This window comes from Strix aluco, chromosome Z, assembly GCF_031877795.1.
Source record: "Strix aluco isolate bStrAlu1 chromosome Z, bStrAlu1.hap1, whole genome shotgun sequence".
Classification (NCBI taxonomy): domain Eukaryota; kingdom Metazoa; phylum Chordata; class Aves; order Strigiformes; family Strigidae; genus Strix; species Strix aluco.
Window position 1 is genome coordinate 72,968,672 of NC_133971.1, and position 17,576 is coordinate 72,986,247.

General features: G+C 37.0%; 1 protein-coding gene across 3 annotated transcripts in view; it reads left to right on the top strand.

The window, feature by feature from the left end:
* The window catches only part of LOC141918900 (transducin-like enhancer protein 1), an 85,338-nt gene that overhangs the window by 40,702 nt on the left and 27,060 nt on the right, over window positions 1-17,576 (top strand). For 2 of the 3 annotated variants that reach the window (XM_074813838.1, XM_074813839.1), the window contains exons 7-11: window positions 2,683-2,887; window positions 3,636-3,652; window positions 11,873-11,989; window positions 15,049-15,102; window positions 16,620-16,772. In XM_074813838.1, the coding sequence (XP_074669939.1) occupies window positions 2,683-2,887; window positions 3,636-3,652; window positions 11,873-11,989; window positions 15,049-15,102; window positions 16,620-16,772 (546 nt within the window). The remainder of the gene's footprint in view (window positions 1-2,682; window positions 2,888-3,635; window positions 3,653-11,872; window positions 11,990-15,048; window positions 15,103-16,619; window positions 16,773-17,576) is intronic. The other variant, XM_074813840.1, reaches the window with a different exon arrangement.

Consider the following 17,576-nt stretch of genomic DNA (forward strand, 5'->3'; position numbering starts at 1 on the left):
ATCTGTTCCTCATTTCTGAGACTTTTGAAATACCCTGTGTGTAGACTACAAAGCAGAGCCAGGGAAATTGTAGGTAACGTGTCCCCTAACACTGTGATTTCTAAAGATGTTAAGCTATGCTTCCTGAAATCATGTGGGTTAACTTGTTTGCTAATTAAACCAAGCAAGAGAGGCATGAATAAAGGGAATCTTCACATGCTTTCTGAAGGGATAGGGAGACAAGAAGGGAAGCAATTTAGCTTAATTTCTCTGTTTTGACCTTCCCATGCCCACACTGCAAAAGAAGTTAATTTGAGCTCACCGTTGGAGAAGGGAGGCTTTTCTCCACAAATTCGGAAGGGACAAATCACTTTTTGTTCTTAGCCAATTGCACACAACTAGGTAATCCAGTGTGATAGTGCAGCTGGGGACAAGTAGGACCAATGCCATGAATGCGGTACAGTACTGCTGATGCATGTTGTCTCATGGCTAGAGTGCAGATGACTGATCTGGTTTAAGTGGTCAACAAGGAGCGGAATGACTAAGGTACCGACTCTGAGAGAGCCTGCCAAAACATCAGGTTATCTCCTGATTTGAGGAAACATGGTGGAAACTACTAAAGTATTGATAAAATCTGAGAGATGTCCTCTTGTTCTTTAGAGGCTGGATCAAAAAACCAAACCAAACCAAAAAAACCCAAAAATGTTGCAGTTCTGTCAGACTTTACAGTGCTTTTTACTGATGCTTCTTCAGTTAATTGAAGTTTCACTAGCAATAGCTGCTTGATTTTGTGGAAGGTGGCCTACTTCTTTAACTACTTCAAGCAAAAATAATTCTTAATACTTCCTTCCAAATGTTACATTTTGGATTGCTGTAAACACATTAAAATAGAAGAATAAGAACACTAGCTTGCTTTTTAAATGTATTGAAAAATTGGCAAGGACAGTGATCAGATGTACATATTACAGTGAAGACTACAAGACTTTTTATGCAGCACGTGAAAAGAAATTCCTGATACATGGTATGAGAAACATTTGATAAACTTGTGGCTTTATAGAATTGACTAAAGTGATTATGGTAAATTTTAACATTTGTCTTGTATATGGAAAAATAAGTAAATGATGGCTATATTGCAGTTGGGACAGCAGAAAAGTGACATTATCAGGCCCAGTCCAGAGTTCTTCTGTCAGTTACTTGTGTCTACATAAATTTATAAACAGCTCAAGGCATGTCTTGGGATGGGGTTATGCAAAATAAAAGTGTAGGGTTGTAGTAGTTACCTAAATAGTAATAAATTAAGTCATTCATATGCCAGTAGATACTATGCAGGTACTATTGACAGTTTGTTGTGAAAAGTCTTGGGGTCTATGGAAGCAGATAAAATATTTTTTGATTATTTTGAGTTATTTTGGAGTGACTTGTGAAATCTTGTGAGCTACAGTCTAGATATGATTTCAGTAGCTGTCAGCAGTACAATTTTGCCTGTTCTTACAGGACCGCTAACATTCACCAGGTCAAATGCTCATGTCTAGCTGAGCTCATCCTGTTCAGACATTTGCTTATCTGTTTTCTCTTTGATCGCATGAATTGCGTGGTACTCTAGCTTTTCTCGTGGTATCTACCTTCAGCGGAGGGATGGTGGAGCATGGCCAAGGTGGAGAGGTTTGTTCTGTCTTCTCTTCATATGCCCAGGCTCAAGAAAGCAGGAAAGAGGCAGAAGATCTGTTTACCTGTAGCAGACTAAAGGGGAGCTATGACTAAACTGGAGATAGTTTTGAAGCTAAATTTTCTAAATAAATCTATGCTGAGCTTTTTGGATAAGTTAAATGGTTAGCTGAACTTGGAAAATATTTATAAAACCATAAGAGCTTTAACTAGAAAATATCTTAATATTTAAACTATGGGGAAGTCATTCCATTGTAAGGACTCTGTTTCTAAACTTGCTTACAGGTTATTTTAGCAGACTGGTCAGAGAGTTATATGTCCACTCATTATGATATTGATCTTGCATGCTGCTTTTGAAACAGATGGAGGTATTTTAATTCATTAACACCATTTTTTTTTTTATTGAGAATTCCATGACCTTATTGATGCTATCTGGAATACCTGGATTTTAAGCTCAAAGTAGGTTCCTAAACATGGTGTTAGTTCATGAATAATTTTTTTTCCCCAAACTTTGGCTAGAATAAAATATAAATTTATCTACACTAAGTATCAAATCGAGCAGTGTCTTCTAGGTTTTTTAGTATTCAAAATAGAAACCAGGGAAAGAGAGGTGTATGTGTTTAAATCAGTCTTGCCAGTGAAACTTGTTTTTTTTCCCAGAGCAGTGATACTCCTTCCTATAGAAAGGGAAAGATATTCAAGCCTCCTGCTGCTGCTGTTTTTTTGTCACTGGTGGTGCTGTGGCAGGCAGTAGCTGCCCAAAACAACCTACAGCAGTTGAACCTATTCCTCAGGCTGCAGAAGAGTATGCAGCTGGCCTTTTCTGGTTTATGGGACATGAGCAGATCTGTCCACAGACAGCATGATATAATGCAGTATGTCTAGTGTGGTGGGACAAAGAGGAGAGGCTAGATTTAAAACAAACAAATGAAAAAGTCCACTGTTGATTCTCAATAATTAACCAAACTTCTCCCTTCTCCTTCCCAAAATATGTGCTATGCGTTGTTCTTCTGGGGATGACGATACTGCTGGGAACAGCAGCAGCAGTTGCAGGCTCAACATCTCTCCCATGGCCATGGACCTCCAGTGCCTCTAACACCACATCCATCAGGACTTCAGCCTCCAGGAATCCCTCCTCTCGGAAGCAGTGCTGGCCTTCTTGCCCTTTCTAGTGCTTTGGGTGGGCAGTCTCACTTGGCAGTAAAAGATGACAAGAAGCACCACGATGCAGAACACCACAGAGGTGAGAGGCATGGCAGGCCTGATTAGGACATTGTCAAATTTGCTCATTGCTGCAAATTACGTGCATCTCTAAAGAATTAAAGTTATATAGAATGAGAAAAAACTGTTGGCAAACTTAAAAATGTCTGCATATATACCACTGAAGCAAAATTCAACTTGGAATTTTTCAGTATTTTAAAAGGGGATCGCTAGGTGTCACCTGCTCTGCAGTTTGCAGGGCATTTTGACATCTGGTAAATGCTTAGTTGTAACACCAGTGGCCTGCACCATATTGTGGAAAACTGTTAAACTGCATAATGGGTAATTTTTTCAAAGAAAGTAATGTTGTTAAATGGGTGGGTGGGAAGGTAGGGGGAACAAGAAGTTAAAGTTTAAAGTGAATGTGTTCAAACAAAAGATTGAGATAATTGCATCTGTTACTTTAGTTTCATAGGCTTAAATTCTAGTACTCAATTACTTAAATACTGGGCAAAATTGCACTTGACTAATTTTTGAAAAGAAAATAATTTATTCTGTCATGAAATAAAACTAGGCTTTGTGTATGGTTAAACTGTAAATCATGTTTACAAAATACTGTAATTTTCAGGAAATCACTGTATTAGGAATGTGCAATGACTTATATAAATAAAAGCCATTTTAAAGCTGTTCGTGGTTTGTGTTCTAATTTTTTTCCCCCCTTTTTTATTTCTGTTCTTGTCTCTGTGTCTGAACGGGCATGTCTGTGCGTTTCTTGGTTACTGCGGGAGCAGACAGAGAGCCAGGCACAGTAAGTACCAGAATTCCTGCTAATATTTCCACTTCTACATAATGTAATAATCAGACATTGCACTGTTTGTTTCATCTTCCTTGTAGTCAGTTTCATGATATTGGGGGCATGTATTTTTCTGTTAAGATACTTCTTGGTTTATGCAGAACACCAAGTTACCTGTTTGGAGGACTGTGTGAATCAGGTTTGTTTCTGAGCAGAATGATTTTGAGGAAGCTTTAACTTTAGTTTGCTTATTGGGGGTGGGAGGAAAGCTGCAATTCAAACGTTGACTGCAACTTAGAAGTATAACATTATAATCCAGAGTTAAAATTTTTCCTGTAGGATTTTTAGGAATTAGTTGCAGAACAGGTGAGAAATTTAAAATTCATGTGTCATGATGGTGTTAGGCCCTAGGAGTTTCTTCAACTGAATCTGTTTAAGCCGTACTAATGTCTGTACTGCTTAATTTGTGCTTCAGGTATAACTTCCATATCAATACTTTTTTTCCCTTTAGACGTAAGCTGTAATAGAATTGGTCTAAGACAATCTTATCTGAAAACAGCCAAAGAACTATTTTGTTACAGCTTTTTATACTGTTGTGTTTTGAGTGATACTGGTCTATTAATTTGCTGGAGATGTGCTACGTTCATGTAATTTCAAGTAACAAAGCAAATTCTGCTTGTTGATGTCATAAGTGAATTTGGGCTCTATTTTGCTTCTTTTTCTCAATTAGAAAAGACAAGAATTAGGAAAAGTTGTCTGACAGTTATCTTTAGGGTACTAAAGTTCTGTATTTTACTGGGGTTTTTTATACTAGGGCTTCACAATTATTTACTGGAAACTGCGTATCTTTTGTGGCAGTCTTTTTTGTTTCTAGGTTACTAAGCAAGAAGCATTCATTTCAGCTTTCTTAACATTATTAATGGCAGGATAACGGTGGAAATAATTTTAAGCTGGGTTTTCCTGAAGCCTCAGACCTATTAAGGATATATTTCATTGAGTGGGACATATTTCTTTGAGTGGTTAGTCACGTGCAGGATTCTCAACAACTTCTGTTAGGAGTTAAGCAAGGAGGCTTGCGGTGTGTGTCTGTTTCCCTGTGCATGCACCGGTGCAGTGATGGGTTTCTGTTTTGCGTTGGTTATGTTCCCTGTCTTTGCTGTCTTCCCCTCCTCTCCTGCCCTGTCCATCATGTACGTTGCTAAAGGGTTTTTGAGTTTAAAATCAGATGCTTCAAGTGTTGTGAATTTCAACTCTGAATTCATCCTGTATCTGCAAATAGTTCTTGCCTATGGAAAGACAGCTGTCAAAAATAAAATGAGCCTTTTGTTTTGTGGGAGATTTGCGATATTACTTGTTTAGTTGACTATATGTGTCAATTTTATTTAATTAAAGTACACAAAATTGTCGCTGAAGTTACTTCTGTCTCCATATGTGTAACTCATGATTGCTTGGTTATTATCTGTATGTAGGCTTTTTTATGCTGGGTTTACCACTAACCTTTAAACAATCTTGAGGCTGTATTTCATAGAAGAACTTTGCTGTATGGATATATTGAGTTCAGGTTACTACACTATGATGGCCATAGTTTCTTTTTGGTCCCAGTGGAGAATAGTACTTCATAATTAAAATGAACTTTGGTAGCTGAATGCAGGTGAACTTGAACTTAAAACTGTTTATGTACACTGTTGCATTAGAACCTTGGCTTAACAGTAAATGGTATCTTCAAGGAAAGAATCATAATTCAAGTGATAGTCCAGTTTAAATCTGTGGTTAAAATGATCAGCTGGGAATGATTTTCTCTTTGAACTCCTCTAATTAATTCTCTTGTGTTTTTAATGGATTTCTTTTTAATTTAAAATATATTTTTAAGGATAATATAAAATTGGTTACAAGCACACAAGGCATACCAGCAGGTCCAACTGAGCAGTAGGCTTTTATTTTGCAAATTACTTTATAATATTTGGGTCACCAAGATAAGATCAGTTTGATTTTCAGACTAACATTTTAAGTGCAGTGGTGCTGCCAGAAATCCTGATAAAGGCTTGCTTTCATCATCCAAAACCCATGCTATCTCTTAGTGACCTAAATTAGCCATGATACACTTCTACAGCATGATTTCTATCAAATATGTCTGGTGTGACCTTCCAGTATCATCAGTAGAACTTGGCAGTTCTACATGTGCAAGTTTGAAATACTAAAATTTAGTGCGTGTTTATTTGGTTTTAAGTTGACGTTTTCTGACATAACTTTGAGTTAAAGCATATTGTGGCATATTAATTGAGCATGTTAATTTGTAAATGAGATGTAGTTTTATTTTTTTAAAGTCTCCTTGGACAAATAAGCAGCCACAAGCTTTTATGTATCGTAAGTTTAGAAATATTTCATAATGCAGTGTGATTCATGTATTTATAAAGAAGATTATAAAGATGTAGTGATTTCATTATTCTTGACTGTAATCAATGTCAATTTTACCTACTTTTGCTATATTTAAATGGCAAGGGCTACATTTTTCTTTTTTATACTACTTAAAGTTTCAGGAAATAAGATGAAAGGTCATTTCTTGTAAATACATGTTTGTGAAATGTATAACATTTAAGTTCATAATAATAGTATAGTTCATACATGAACTGCTAAAATTATTTGGTTAAAAATAAATTATATGACTACATGGTTAACGGCAGGTGGGTTTTGGCTGATGTAGCTCTAACCATCCAAAAGTGGGTCGTGTTATTGTGGGAATGCAGGCATCCTTACTATTGTGACAGTCTGGCTGCAGGTAATGACGCCAGACAAAGTAAGCAAGTTTTGCAACTCAAGCATGTTTTGGGAGACATCAGTACAAAAGAACTTTGATGTCTACATCTAGGGAACATACTGGCAACGTTTTTCAAACTCATCTTAGGTGTTAATTTATCACTTGTTTTCCCACTGTTCTAGTATCCTGTTTGGTCAGCACAGAAATGCAAATGTTCTGAAGCATCTACTGTATCAGTAATAGTTTGTAGACAGTGAAATCTGACTTAATTATGTGCTTGGGATTTACATTAAGCTTGGTGTTTTATCTTTTGTCCTCATTAAAAACATTGAGCTTGTTTCCTAAGACTTAGGAAGTACTCGTAAAGGTTGTTTTTTTTTTTTCCCTTGGTTGTTAAGCATTAATGTTGCTATTGTTTTGTAAAGCAAATGCTCTTTTGTTACAGCAGAAAAATATTCTGTGTTCTTAGCTCACTGTCCTATTCTTCCCTTTCCAGTATTGGAGGAAGGGGGCACGTGCAATTCAATGCTGCTTTTTGGTTGATATATGCAAGCTGTTTTTGTTTTGTGTTTTAATTCTTTTAAATGGGGAGCAAAATCAAAAAGGAGTTACATGAAAATGTAGGGCATTATTTAGTGTAGCATAGGTATGCTTCTTGGCCTTTGTGAAGAAAGTATTATTTTCCGGTGTAATTGAAAAACTTGAATTTCTTTAATCAGTTATCTTTTATTTTTATTGTCTCTTGTCAACTTAAAAATAAGTCAAATCTTAGAGTCTTTTTGGATGCAGACCACAAATTAGCCTCAGCAGGAGTTGCTCACATGGAAGAGCTGTGTTGCAGTTTAGTTTGTAGCTGATGCAAAGCAACGTGATGCTGATGACGAAGGACAAGAGGATTGGTGTGGTCTGGTCTAAATTTTTACGGATATGCTGATTCTGACAATTAGCTAGAAAATACTGGAATCAACAGAAGCCTTAGTTTCTGTTAGTGTCTCCCAATTGAATCAATGTGGAGTGATTCAAATCTGTTTGGGCTTCTAGATTTGCTTGTTCCTAATGTGAATATACTAGTCTAATTATAACTTAAAATCGTGGGTGAAAAGAGGTTGAAGTCAGTAGCTTTCCATCACCAGTAATTTAAACCAAAGCCTACTCACTTTATAAGTCAACTTTTGGGTTGTTGACATGTGTGTTTGCAAGAAACATATTCAACAAGTGGGAGTTAATGATTCTTGAGTTGCGTAACTTTGTATGCAATCTTCTTGTGCCTTTCTGGGGGATGGTTAAGGGCTAGTCTCTCTTCCATCATCCACTATATTCCTGTCAGTGAGCAGTGGGACTGCTGAGCAACTGATGTTTTGGTTGTAGGAGTTAGACTTGATCCTGTTTTGCCCACTCAGCAAGGGATTGCATTTGTTCCTCTCTGCATATGGGTATCTGTAGATAGCACTTGTGTGTGGTACAGCAGCACAAGTCCGGTGCAGTGGTTAAATAAACACAGCGGTCCTGGCTGGTGATATGGACAAGCACAAGTTGTCAGTTGTAATAACTGGCTGTAATGGCAGATGGGTGCAGTTGGTTTGGATGTACAGTGACTCAGTGAATGGCCAAGCACAGAGTGTGTGTGTGTCTTTGGGGAAAGGGGTGTGGGGGGGATGAGGACCCCAGCACTAGAGAAGATCTTAATTGGGACCAGGTGTGGTTGAACCATGAGCACAGATGTGATGTAAATTCTGTTATTTAATTGCTGCAATGATCAGCATAAAGTTAATTGTCAGTTCTGTATGTTCTAGTGAGTTGTCCGTGCTGGGGCTAAATGAGATACTGTGGGCTCTCAGCCTGTACCTCTGGCACACATGCTTGTGGTTTGGAAGTAGTTCCTATGGGGAAACAGCACAGAGTCGAAAAAGTGCATTTGAATAATGTGCGTTATATTCCTAATAGGGAACCTGCCTTTTCTCTGTGCATTGTGACTAGGTTTTCATTTCACATTTGCTGCTGGTGGTTTCAGTGTTTAACTTTTGCTGGCAGCAATGTTGCTTTAGGATCCCCAGTTGCCTGTTATACAGCCCTTATGCAGTCTGGTAACTCTGACAGGAAGTGGTGCTACGTTAGGCTTTTTAAATTCTTTCAGGATTTATTTGAAAAAAAGGGATTCATGTGAATAAATTTTGAATTATCGGAATAAAAAGAAAACATTTACGTAAGATTGATTTTGACCATTTGTTCTGATTCATGATTTACAGATGTTGCTTTGGAAATCCCTAATAAATTCAACTAGTTTGAAAGCGAGGATTATCCTCAATTATGCATCTAGTCTGCTGAAATTAAGACAAATTAGTGTCAGGGAGTTTCTCTTTAGGAAATGAACTATGCATGTATATATCTTTTTGCCATTTTTTGTACAAATGGATTATTGTTGAAGATCAATTTCTGAGGCATTATGAAAAACTATATAAACATTATAGCTGAAATAAAAATGCCTGTCCTACTTTTGAAAATAAGTCAGATGTTAGTAGGCCTGGTAGAAGAGCTAAACAGATTTTTTTTTTTTTTTAAGAGAAGATAAGGAGAACTCTTATCATTGTGAAGCAGTTGCTGCTGTCTTCTAGCTGGCCATATGCTTGATAGTGAATTTATAGCAAATATAAACTCTACCAGAGCTGAAATGAGGAAAGGTGGGTTTTGGTAGGCTTTTCTCACTCTCCTGAACCTTAACATTACATTGGCAAGAGATGTCAATAGCTCAAGGCTTATATGATCATCTCTTTCCCAGTTCTTGTTTCATTTTTTAATTTATTTTCATTTATTTCCTTTGTTACTTTTAGTGTTCTGGATCTATGATACGCTCTATTTACATTGATTCATATTGTTGAATGAAATCTTACAGAATCGGTGGTTTGAATTGTGGTAGTAAGTTATAGCAGCAAGCTATTTTTTCATCGAAAGTTATAATTTACCTGATTTTAGTCACAATTGTTAGAACTTCAGTGTACTCCTAAGGGAAGCAAAACCCTAACTTTCTAATTATTGAGTCTACTGACAGATTTTGCCAGAGTAACAGCACGATGTTATTTGCAACTGCCAGTATATCTACTCTGAAATAAGCTGCTCTACAACAGATTCTAGCGTGAATGCTTTGATTCCAAAGAACGGTGCTTTATGAATGTGGTAAGCTAGAGAAAGGCCATGTAGAAATGACTATATGGGAGATGTTTTGCAGAATAGGCTTTTGAGGAGTGTAGATTATTATTGCAATTATGTTTGTGATAAGTAAGGCATGGGTCTTTTGAGGAAAAATCAAACCTAATAATATTCATTTGGCATTTAGGACACAATGAGAGCTAGGTATATGTAGGAGTTCCTCGGTATGTTTCACAGTATTGAAATTCTGCAGGACAAACTGTACAGAATATTGTCAGCATTGTCTAGGTAGACTTTAACTTAAACCAGAAAAAACCATCAGCCATTGTAGCTACACATATTTGATGCCAAAATTTGCAAGCTGTTCCCTACACTTCTGTGTAGTAACTTCAGATAGCAGGGTTGCTAAATTTTTCCCAGCTGCTGCCCCTTAATTTTGGCAATTTAAAATGAAAACCTGAGTTTATTCAGTTTACTACTTTTGCCTTCATTGTTTTATTCTAAGCTTTTCAATAGTAGAATATCTATTTTTAAATTATTTTTGTTAAGGGAAGTTATCTTAACTAAAAGACTTTCCTCCTTAAGACATATGCAATACTTAAATCTGTGGTCAAGTTTGAATTAACAGATTGCTGCTTAAGATGTTGCTACTGCTACAGGCATGATGGATTCAATATTAAAATGTTGAAGATGGGTTTTAATGTTTTTCAAACTAGTGAATCCCTGAATTTATGTGCATCGGGGAGGAGATGAGGGGTTAAATTCAGACTGTATTTGTCAAGGCAGTTAGTTCAGTGATCCAACAAACCCACCTTTTAGCTGCAAAACATTTCGGTAAAGACATTATTTTGAGCTTCTTTATACTGAATTTCATTAGAACCTCCTATATGCTTTATGTAAGCCCCTTGGCATTTGTTTAGCTTGAATAGTCATGGATAAAAGAGCTTAGAGTTGGCTTTAAAGTGCAGCTTGTGAAGCAGGAAAAAGAGGATTCAGATTGCCTTATGTACCTTGTTTTGTTTTCCTTCTCCTTGGGACTAAACATTAATGCCTGAGTAAAACTGCCATGGTGTCCTCAGGTTCTAAAGGGGAAGTCACTCAGTGCACAGTTCACTGGCTGTTAGTATATGTTCATGATACATTAAGAGTAAATATCTCTGGCTTTTGGGTAGATACCAGTATTTCCTTTGAGGGCTTACACTTATATCTTAGTATATATGTAGGTATTAGGCTTTTCTCTCCTGAGGTACGTGTATGTGTGTAAATACGTGTTTACTTACATATTTATGTGAGCGTATATTTATTTATGTAAGCATGTACTTGGCTTTTGGGAACTAGGCTTACCAGGTCTTTGTGAAAGGAGATTTTTTTTTTTCTCAACTCATTCAGTATTGTTCACAGCATTAACACATCACTGAACAAATTGCCCTCTTGCATATGCTAATCCTGCACTTAAAAGAACTCATTGTAACACGTTTTAATGCTTTAGCTGGAACGGAGATGGAGATGAGAATCGCAGGCATGTCAAATTGTCATGTGACTGAAAAATGTCTAAAATGCCTTTCTCTTTGGGTCAACAGTTTGTACTTAGCATAACTTAGCATGAATGAAAGCATTCCATGTAGTTTGAGGAAAAGATTAGTCTTTGCTTTTGTCTTTTGTGTGTGTGTGTTGGCCTCAGTTTTTCAGATCAAGCCTGATTAAACAACGCTTTAGCCTTAATTTCACGCTAGTAGTGAATGTTATGCTGGAAATAAAAATATTTGATCTTTGTTTGCAATACCTTTGTTGAAGGTATCCAACTGGAGTTTACCACAGCTAACAAATGATTACTGCATAACCTTATTTGGTAAATATTTGTTATTTTAAGAATTAAAGGCAAGTTGCCATATATCTATCCATGCCTGCAGGTGTAGACGTACCAAAGCCTCATTTATTTATGATGATCTAGAAGTGAGCAGTCCGATGATATTTAGTAAATCTCTTCTATTATATGGGATCTGTGTATTAAAAAAAAAAATAATTGTTACCTGCTCATGAATAAACAGCAAGCCTGCTTCTCCTAAACAATAAATTCAGTTGAATTAATTAGTTAAATAGGTGGTGACCGACAAGTTAACTAAACTTTTGATAAGTTGAACAATGAAAAGCCAACTTTAGAATGCATGAAGCTGTACATGTTTGCCTGGAGGACTTTTGAGTTGAATTAAATGGAATGAAAGGCTATGTAGGTATTACATTTCTAAAGCATCTATCACATCAAATTTGAGTTTTTAAACATATATGGTGAGATATTGAAAGGAATTTTTGATTGACCTTGTTTTTTGTCTTTACAGAGTAATTCTCTGTTGGTCCCGGACAGTCTCAGAAGCACAGATAAACGCAGGAATGGCCCTGAATATACCAATGACATCAAAAAGAGAAAGGTGGATGATAAGGATTCCAGCCATTATGTAAGCAAATCCATGTCAAAGAAATGATTAATTTACTTGCACATGCTGTGCTTGTATAAGGAGTAAAAGAGCTGTGAAGAACAAGGCAATGTGTTTCCTATGGCTGATGAATATATGTGCCAGAGAGACCATTATTCATGTTGTGGGAAGAGCAGTGACTCAATTGTTTGGGCTATTGTTAAGCAGTACTCCTCAACAGGGAATAATGAGCCAGGAGTAGCCATCTGGGATTCACAAGTGTTCTGGGACATTTCTCAGTTTGAGCAAGAGATCCTTTCTGGACTGCTCTAAAGCCTGCAGGTTTGTTTGAAATGGAGGATTTTGTTGGTTTGGGGGTGTTTAGTACCTTTTTCTGGTATAAACTATTACCACGTTGAGTAATAATTACCATTGCAAATTGCATGTGTTATGAGGCTCTACCAACTCACTAAAGTTGACTTTTGGTTGATACAGCAGTTTCAACAGGAAGCAAATGGAAATATAAAAAGTTCACACTTTGTTCTGCATTTTTGACTAGCTTGCTTGTTGCTTGGTTTTGAAAAGACAACTTCAGTATGACGGTGTGGCATATGTGAACCTCAGAAGGTTCACACAGCTTTCAACTTCAAGTCTAAATGCTCATCTAAATCACAGGATGATACTTGAACAGGCCTTAGAGACCAGGACGGGTGTAAAAGAGTACTGAAAAGCAGAATATAAATATGACAGAAGATGGTATTCTTTGACATAACAGTAATGTGGCAAATTGTCTGGTTTACATGAATCAAGTCACAAATTACTTCCTGGTTATTGAAACCCAAGAGAAAATCAGATGCCACTTAATTTCCTCAATATTTGGTAGGGTAATTTCTCTCCACTTGGACCCAGAATATCTGAGCAGCTATTGGATATCTCTGCAGCTACTGACAGTAGATGGGGTTACTTTCCCCTTTCTTCACATTGTGGTTACAGTTTTGCAAGTTGTATTTCCACCACTTTCTAATAATCTTGGTTTGATTACAGAAGGGTTTGGCAAACTTCACCATGTTACTCCCTCAGTTTTGAGGGTTTGATATTCTATGGGCATTTTTCATTTTAAATATTTGAAGATTAAGCATTCTTAACGTACATTTGATATTAAAAAAGAAGAAAAAGCTTAACTTGTTTTTCTTGTATTTCTACTGGAAAGTAATGGAAAAGGATATTATTGCTCTGTAGAAGCAGTTTGTTTTAATCCACATTTTAAATGTGTGGTGCTGTTTGCTTGAAATGGATTTTACAGATAAAGGCAGCATCAAAATAAAGAATTGAACGAAGCAAGGATATTTGAAAGTTCCATATTTATTCTAATCTGGAAGAAGATCTTTATTTTTAAAGGTTCCCTGATTCTGCAAACACAGAGCTGCTGATTTGAAGCTTATTTTAGATGAGGCCCTTGTAGGGACAAGGAAGTAGTCCTGCTTTTGTCAGAAAGGAGATAAATGAGCTGTAGGAATTGTTGCTTTTGGAAATAAGATGCAAAACTTCTTTTTCTTCTTTTTTTGACTTCTGACTAATTTTCGTGTTAGGACCTGTATAGTTTCAGCCTGTAGATTTGTTAGTGAGAAGAGTCTTCTGATGTTAATAGTACCTATAGGAGATGCCTTTGATAGTCCCAGTAAATTTCTATTTCTCAAGATGACAAAGTGAATGGAGTGCACATAATCATTGCTCCGTGGCTATTTTTGCCCTCCTCAGGGGCGGTATTTGGTGAACAAGCGTCCCACCTGCTGTGCTCCCACATGCTCAACTATTTTCTAACCTATTCTTGCCTTCTGGGTGCTTCATACTTTTCAAGAGGTGGCAGTTAACTGGGGCTGAAGCTTTCCTGTTCCTTCTCCTTTTGCATACTTCGGTTGGACAGGTTCCCGAGTGGCAAATAGAACCGCCATTTCTGTCTTCAGTGGCACTCTTGGGTCCTTAATATGCTTGCGGTGTTTCTTGGAGCAATATTCAGCTGCTAAAGCAGAAGCGAAAGGTTGAAGCTACCTGTTGGGGTCTTGGGGATTTTTTGGGTTTTTTTAAACATTTATGGCCTGAAGTGAGAGGAAATAACCAGTGTTAAGTGTGGTAGCCCAGACACTTTGAAAGCAAGAGATGGGGGACAGTTTGAGCAATCTTGTATGTCTGATTTGTTTGCCTAGAAACTTTTTCACTGAAAGTATTATTACTGGAAATGTCAAACTTGCCCACATGAAAATTTTAAGTTTTGTCATTCACTTGATTGTTTGTTTTTGGTTTTGAGTCAAGCCTCACCTTCTGGATTGAACCATGGTGGTGCACTGCACAAATCACTAGACCACTGTGTGTCATAGAATGTGTCTACTGTGGCATCCCAGCCCATTTTGGAGATAGGGGCCAGGAGGCACTTGAGTAACAGCTATTGTGAGGCGCTAAAGCAGCTCAGGTGAACACAGATTTATGTGAAACAGTCAAAATGCAGCTTGACAAGCCACAACAAAACATTTCCGTTTAGGAATGTCAAAGTATTTTGGTTTTGTTAGGCAGAAATGTTGAAATGCCTTGGCATTTCTGAAGCTCTTTCTTCCCCAGAACTTTCCAGCTCAAAGCTTTCATTTCTGGAAAAGAAGGAAAATTGTCCTATCACTTTGAGGAAGTCGATTCATCAAACAAATGCCAAAAAGCTCCAGTTTTCTGAGATGTGTTGGTTTTTTTAGGTATGCACAAGCAGTAATTTCCATAAGATTAACACATAAGATTAGCATATGAACAGAATGAGTTTCTCTTTTAGGAGTGGTGATAACACTGTTTATATGGTAATACGAAGGTGTTTTGGACCATCTTGCACTGGTGAGACCACCACCTTTCAACTACTTCTACCTTACTGGGTTTTATTATAGAAGCAGAAATAAGGTTTCTGTGTTCCTGTTTTCATTTGTTTTCCCTGTTGCTAATAATAAAAGGCTGCTTGTTTTTTGTTTAGGAAAACCAAAAAAATGTCTGAGTAGATGCGTAGTCTTTCTCTCTGGGCTCTTAATGTACTAATTGAAATGAACACTATATTTATTTATTTTTAATAGGACAGTGATGGGGACAAGAGTGACGATAACTTGGTTGTAGATGTATCCAATGAGGTAACTTTTTTCATTTTTGTAGTCTTGACATTTGCCCAAAGGTTAAAGGAAAAGTGCATTTAGATGGTAGAAGAGAAAGAATCCTCTGTGTGGATATGTTAAAATATTCACAACTTCTCCTTTTTGTTAGTACTGCAGTTACTGTGTCTTCCTCTGGTTGCCGTTGTGGCTTTTCCTTCTGCTGCTTTGTCCAGCTCTGTTCCCTCTGTGGTTACATTCTGACGCTTCACAGCTGCTCTGTAGTGGAGAGAGTTGTGGTGAGATGCAGGTAGAGGGCTGAGATTTTCAAATCACTGTCTTCAAATGAAACGGAAGACATTACCTAACCTTGTATTAAATAGTAGTAGTATTATTAAAGCATTTTTGGTACCTTAAAAATTACTAGTATTTTAACATCCTATGCTAAAGACAACATTTTTCAAAAATGTTTGTTTTTTAGAATGAAGTCAGCTGAAGTCAAAATTAGGTCAGTCAGTTCACAAAATTTTCCAGAGGTTGTAGCCATTTTTTTTTCTCCAGGACAGAGATTTGTCAGTGGCATCAAGGTGAAGGGATGGGCCTTCCGCTTTCTTCATCTTTTATTTCACAGAACAAAGAGATTTAGGAAGGTTGAATATGGTAGCAAGTTCTTCTACTCTGTGGAAAGCACAAGGATGAGAAGCTGACAGAGAAGTGTCTTCAGCAGCTCCCAAGTGTCCAAATGATGTCAGCCAAGTAGAAAAATCCATACCCAACTAGGGATTTTAGTAAAACTTTTAGAAGCCCTACTTACAATGACACTGCTCAATAATTAGTCAGTAGACTTAGTGTCCTCTTGTGAGGACTGCTTTCTCCCTGCTGCTATTATGAGCCAGAGGAGCATGGAGAACCTGCAGAGCTCTGATGGTATTGTAGCTTGCTGGGCTGGCTATTTTAGGTTAAAGTAAATGCAGAGAGTGCCTCTGGAAGAGAGAAAGATAATCACCTGAGAGGTGATCTCAGTTTTTCCTGTAGATTTAAGTAGTGAGGCAATTACAGATGATATTTAGAAAGAAGTGACAGATACTATGGCATATAAAGCATGTGTCTTTATCTCTTCTGAAGATAATGATGAGCAAGGTTTGTATGGCCTAAAAGAGATTATTGAAATGTTTGTTGTCGCTAGCAGCACGTGGAGAGTGTACATGGAAAAAGCTGTACACTTACTGCAGTTACTGTTGGTCTTTCTTGCTCTTACCACATGTCGTGCATGCTTGCCTTAGTTTGTACTTCAGTGTTCTTAGATTGCAAGCTCTATGCTTGGAAATGGTTTATGGTTACATGTAGTGTAAAATAAAACCAGATTGCTTACTACATGAATTTACTTAGCGTCTCTAAATTGATGAAGGGTCTTCAGCTTTTTTTCTATAGAGATAACAAAATGTCTTGTTGTTTGAACTTACTGCCTAAATTCTTCTAGTTTTTTTCCCATACACTCCTTAGTGGTGTTGTGTACCAACATGTGACACAGTTCTGTGCTGTTCTTCCCATTGCTTTAGGATCCTTCTTCCCCAAGGGCAAGTCCCACTCATTCACCACGTGAAAACGGTATAGATAAAACCCGCCTGCTGAAGAAAGATGCTTCTAGCAGCCCAGCATCTACAGCTTCTTCAGGAAGTTCCACTTCCCTCAAATCCAAAGAAATGAGTCTGGTGGGTAGCAGTCTGTTGTCCAGATAAATGATCTTCTTTCTTATAAAGTCTAGCTCTCCATCTCCTACATCTACTTGTGGCAGAAAGTACATGGCTTTAAACACTTGAAGCTATTGATGTAGACTACTCTTTTTCAAGACCTTTATAGTAGTATTCAGCTTTCCTCCTCACCAATATTTTCTGTTTCACTTTGATTTTTTGTATTTCCTACGTTTCTGTCAAATGAGTTGCAAATGTATTACAAAGTAAAGTATGAGTCACTTAAGCGTTGTTTATTTTCTCTTTGAGCAATAATTTATGGTTTAACAGTCTGTATATATAGTTACTTTTGTTAGGCTTTTGTATAGGCTTTTGTTAAACTCTTCTAAATCAGCTGTTACTCTTTGAAAACTTTTCCTGCAGTATCATTAATAATTTTATCAGATTCTCTGTAGCTTTTGTGTCACAATTTTTTGATACTATCAACTATCGTGGTATTTTGTTGTTGTACTTAGATTTGCTGTGTCCAGTAATAACTGAGACAATGATTTCAAGCTAAAATAATTTGGTGATACATATTGTATTGTCCTGAAAAAAAATTATCTCAGGAATTTTATTTTTCATGCCAATGGAAAAATGAAAAGTAACTTTCTACGTTTCTTTTCTTATTTTAATTTTGGCAGCAATCAAAAAGGTTGGATTTCTCACAAGTTAATGTTGTTAGTATTGCATGGATTTATGAAAACTGGCTGAGGGACTGGGTAGTAGGTGCCCAGCATCCCAGCTGCTGTTGTGATAAATTGTATAATATGGCCTGGATTAAAA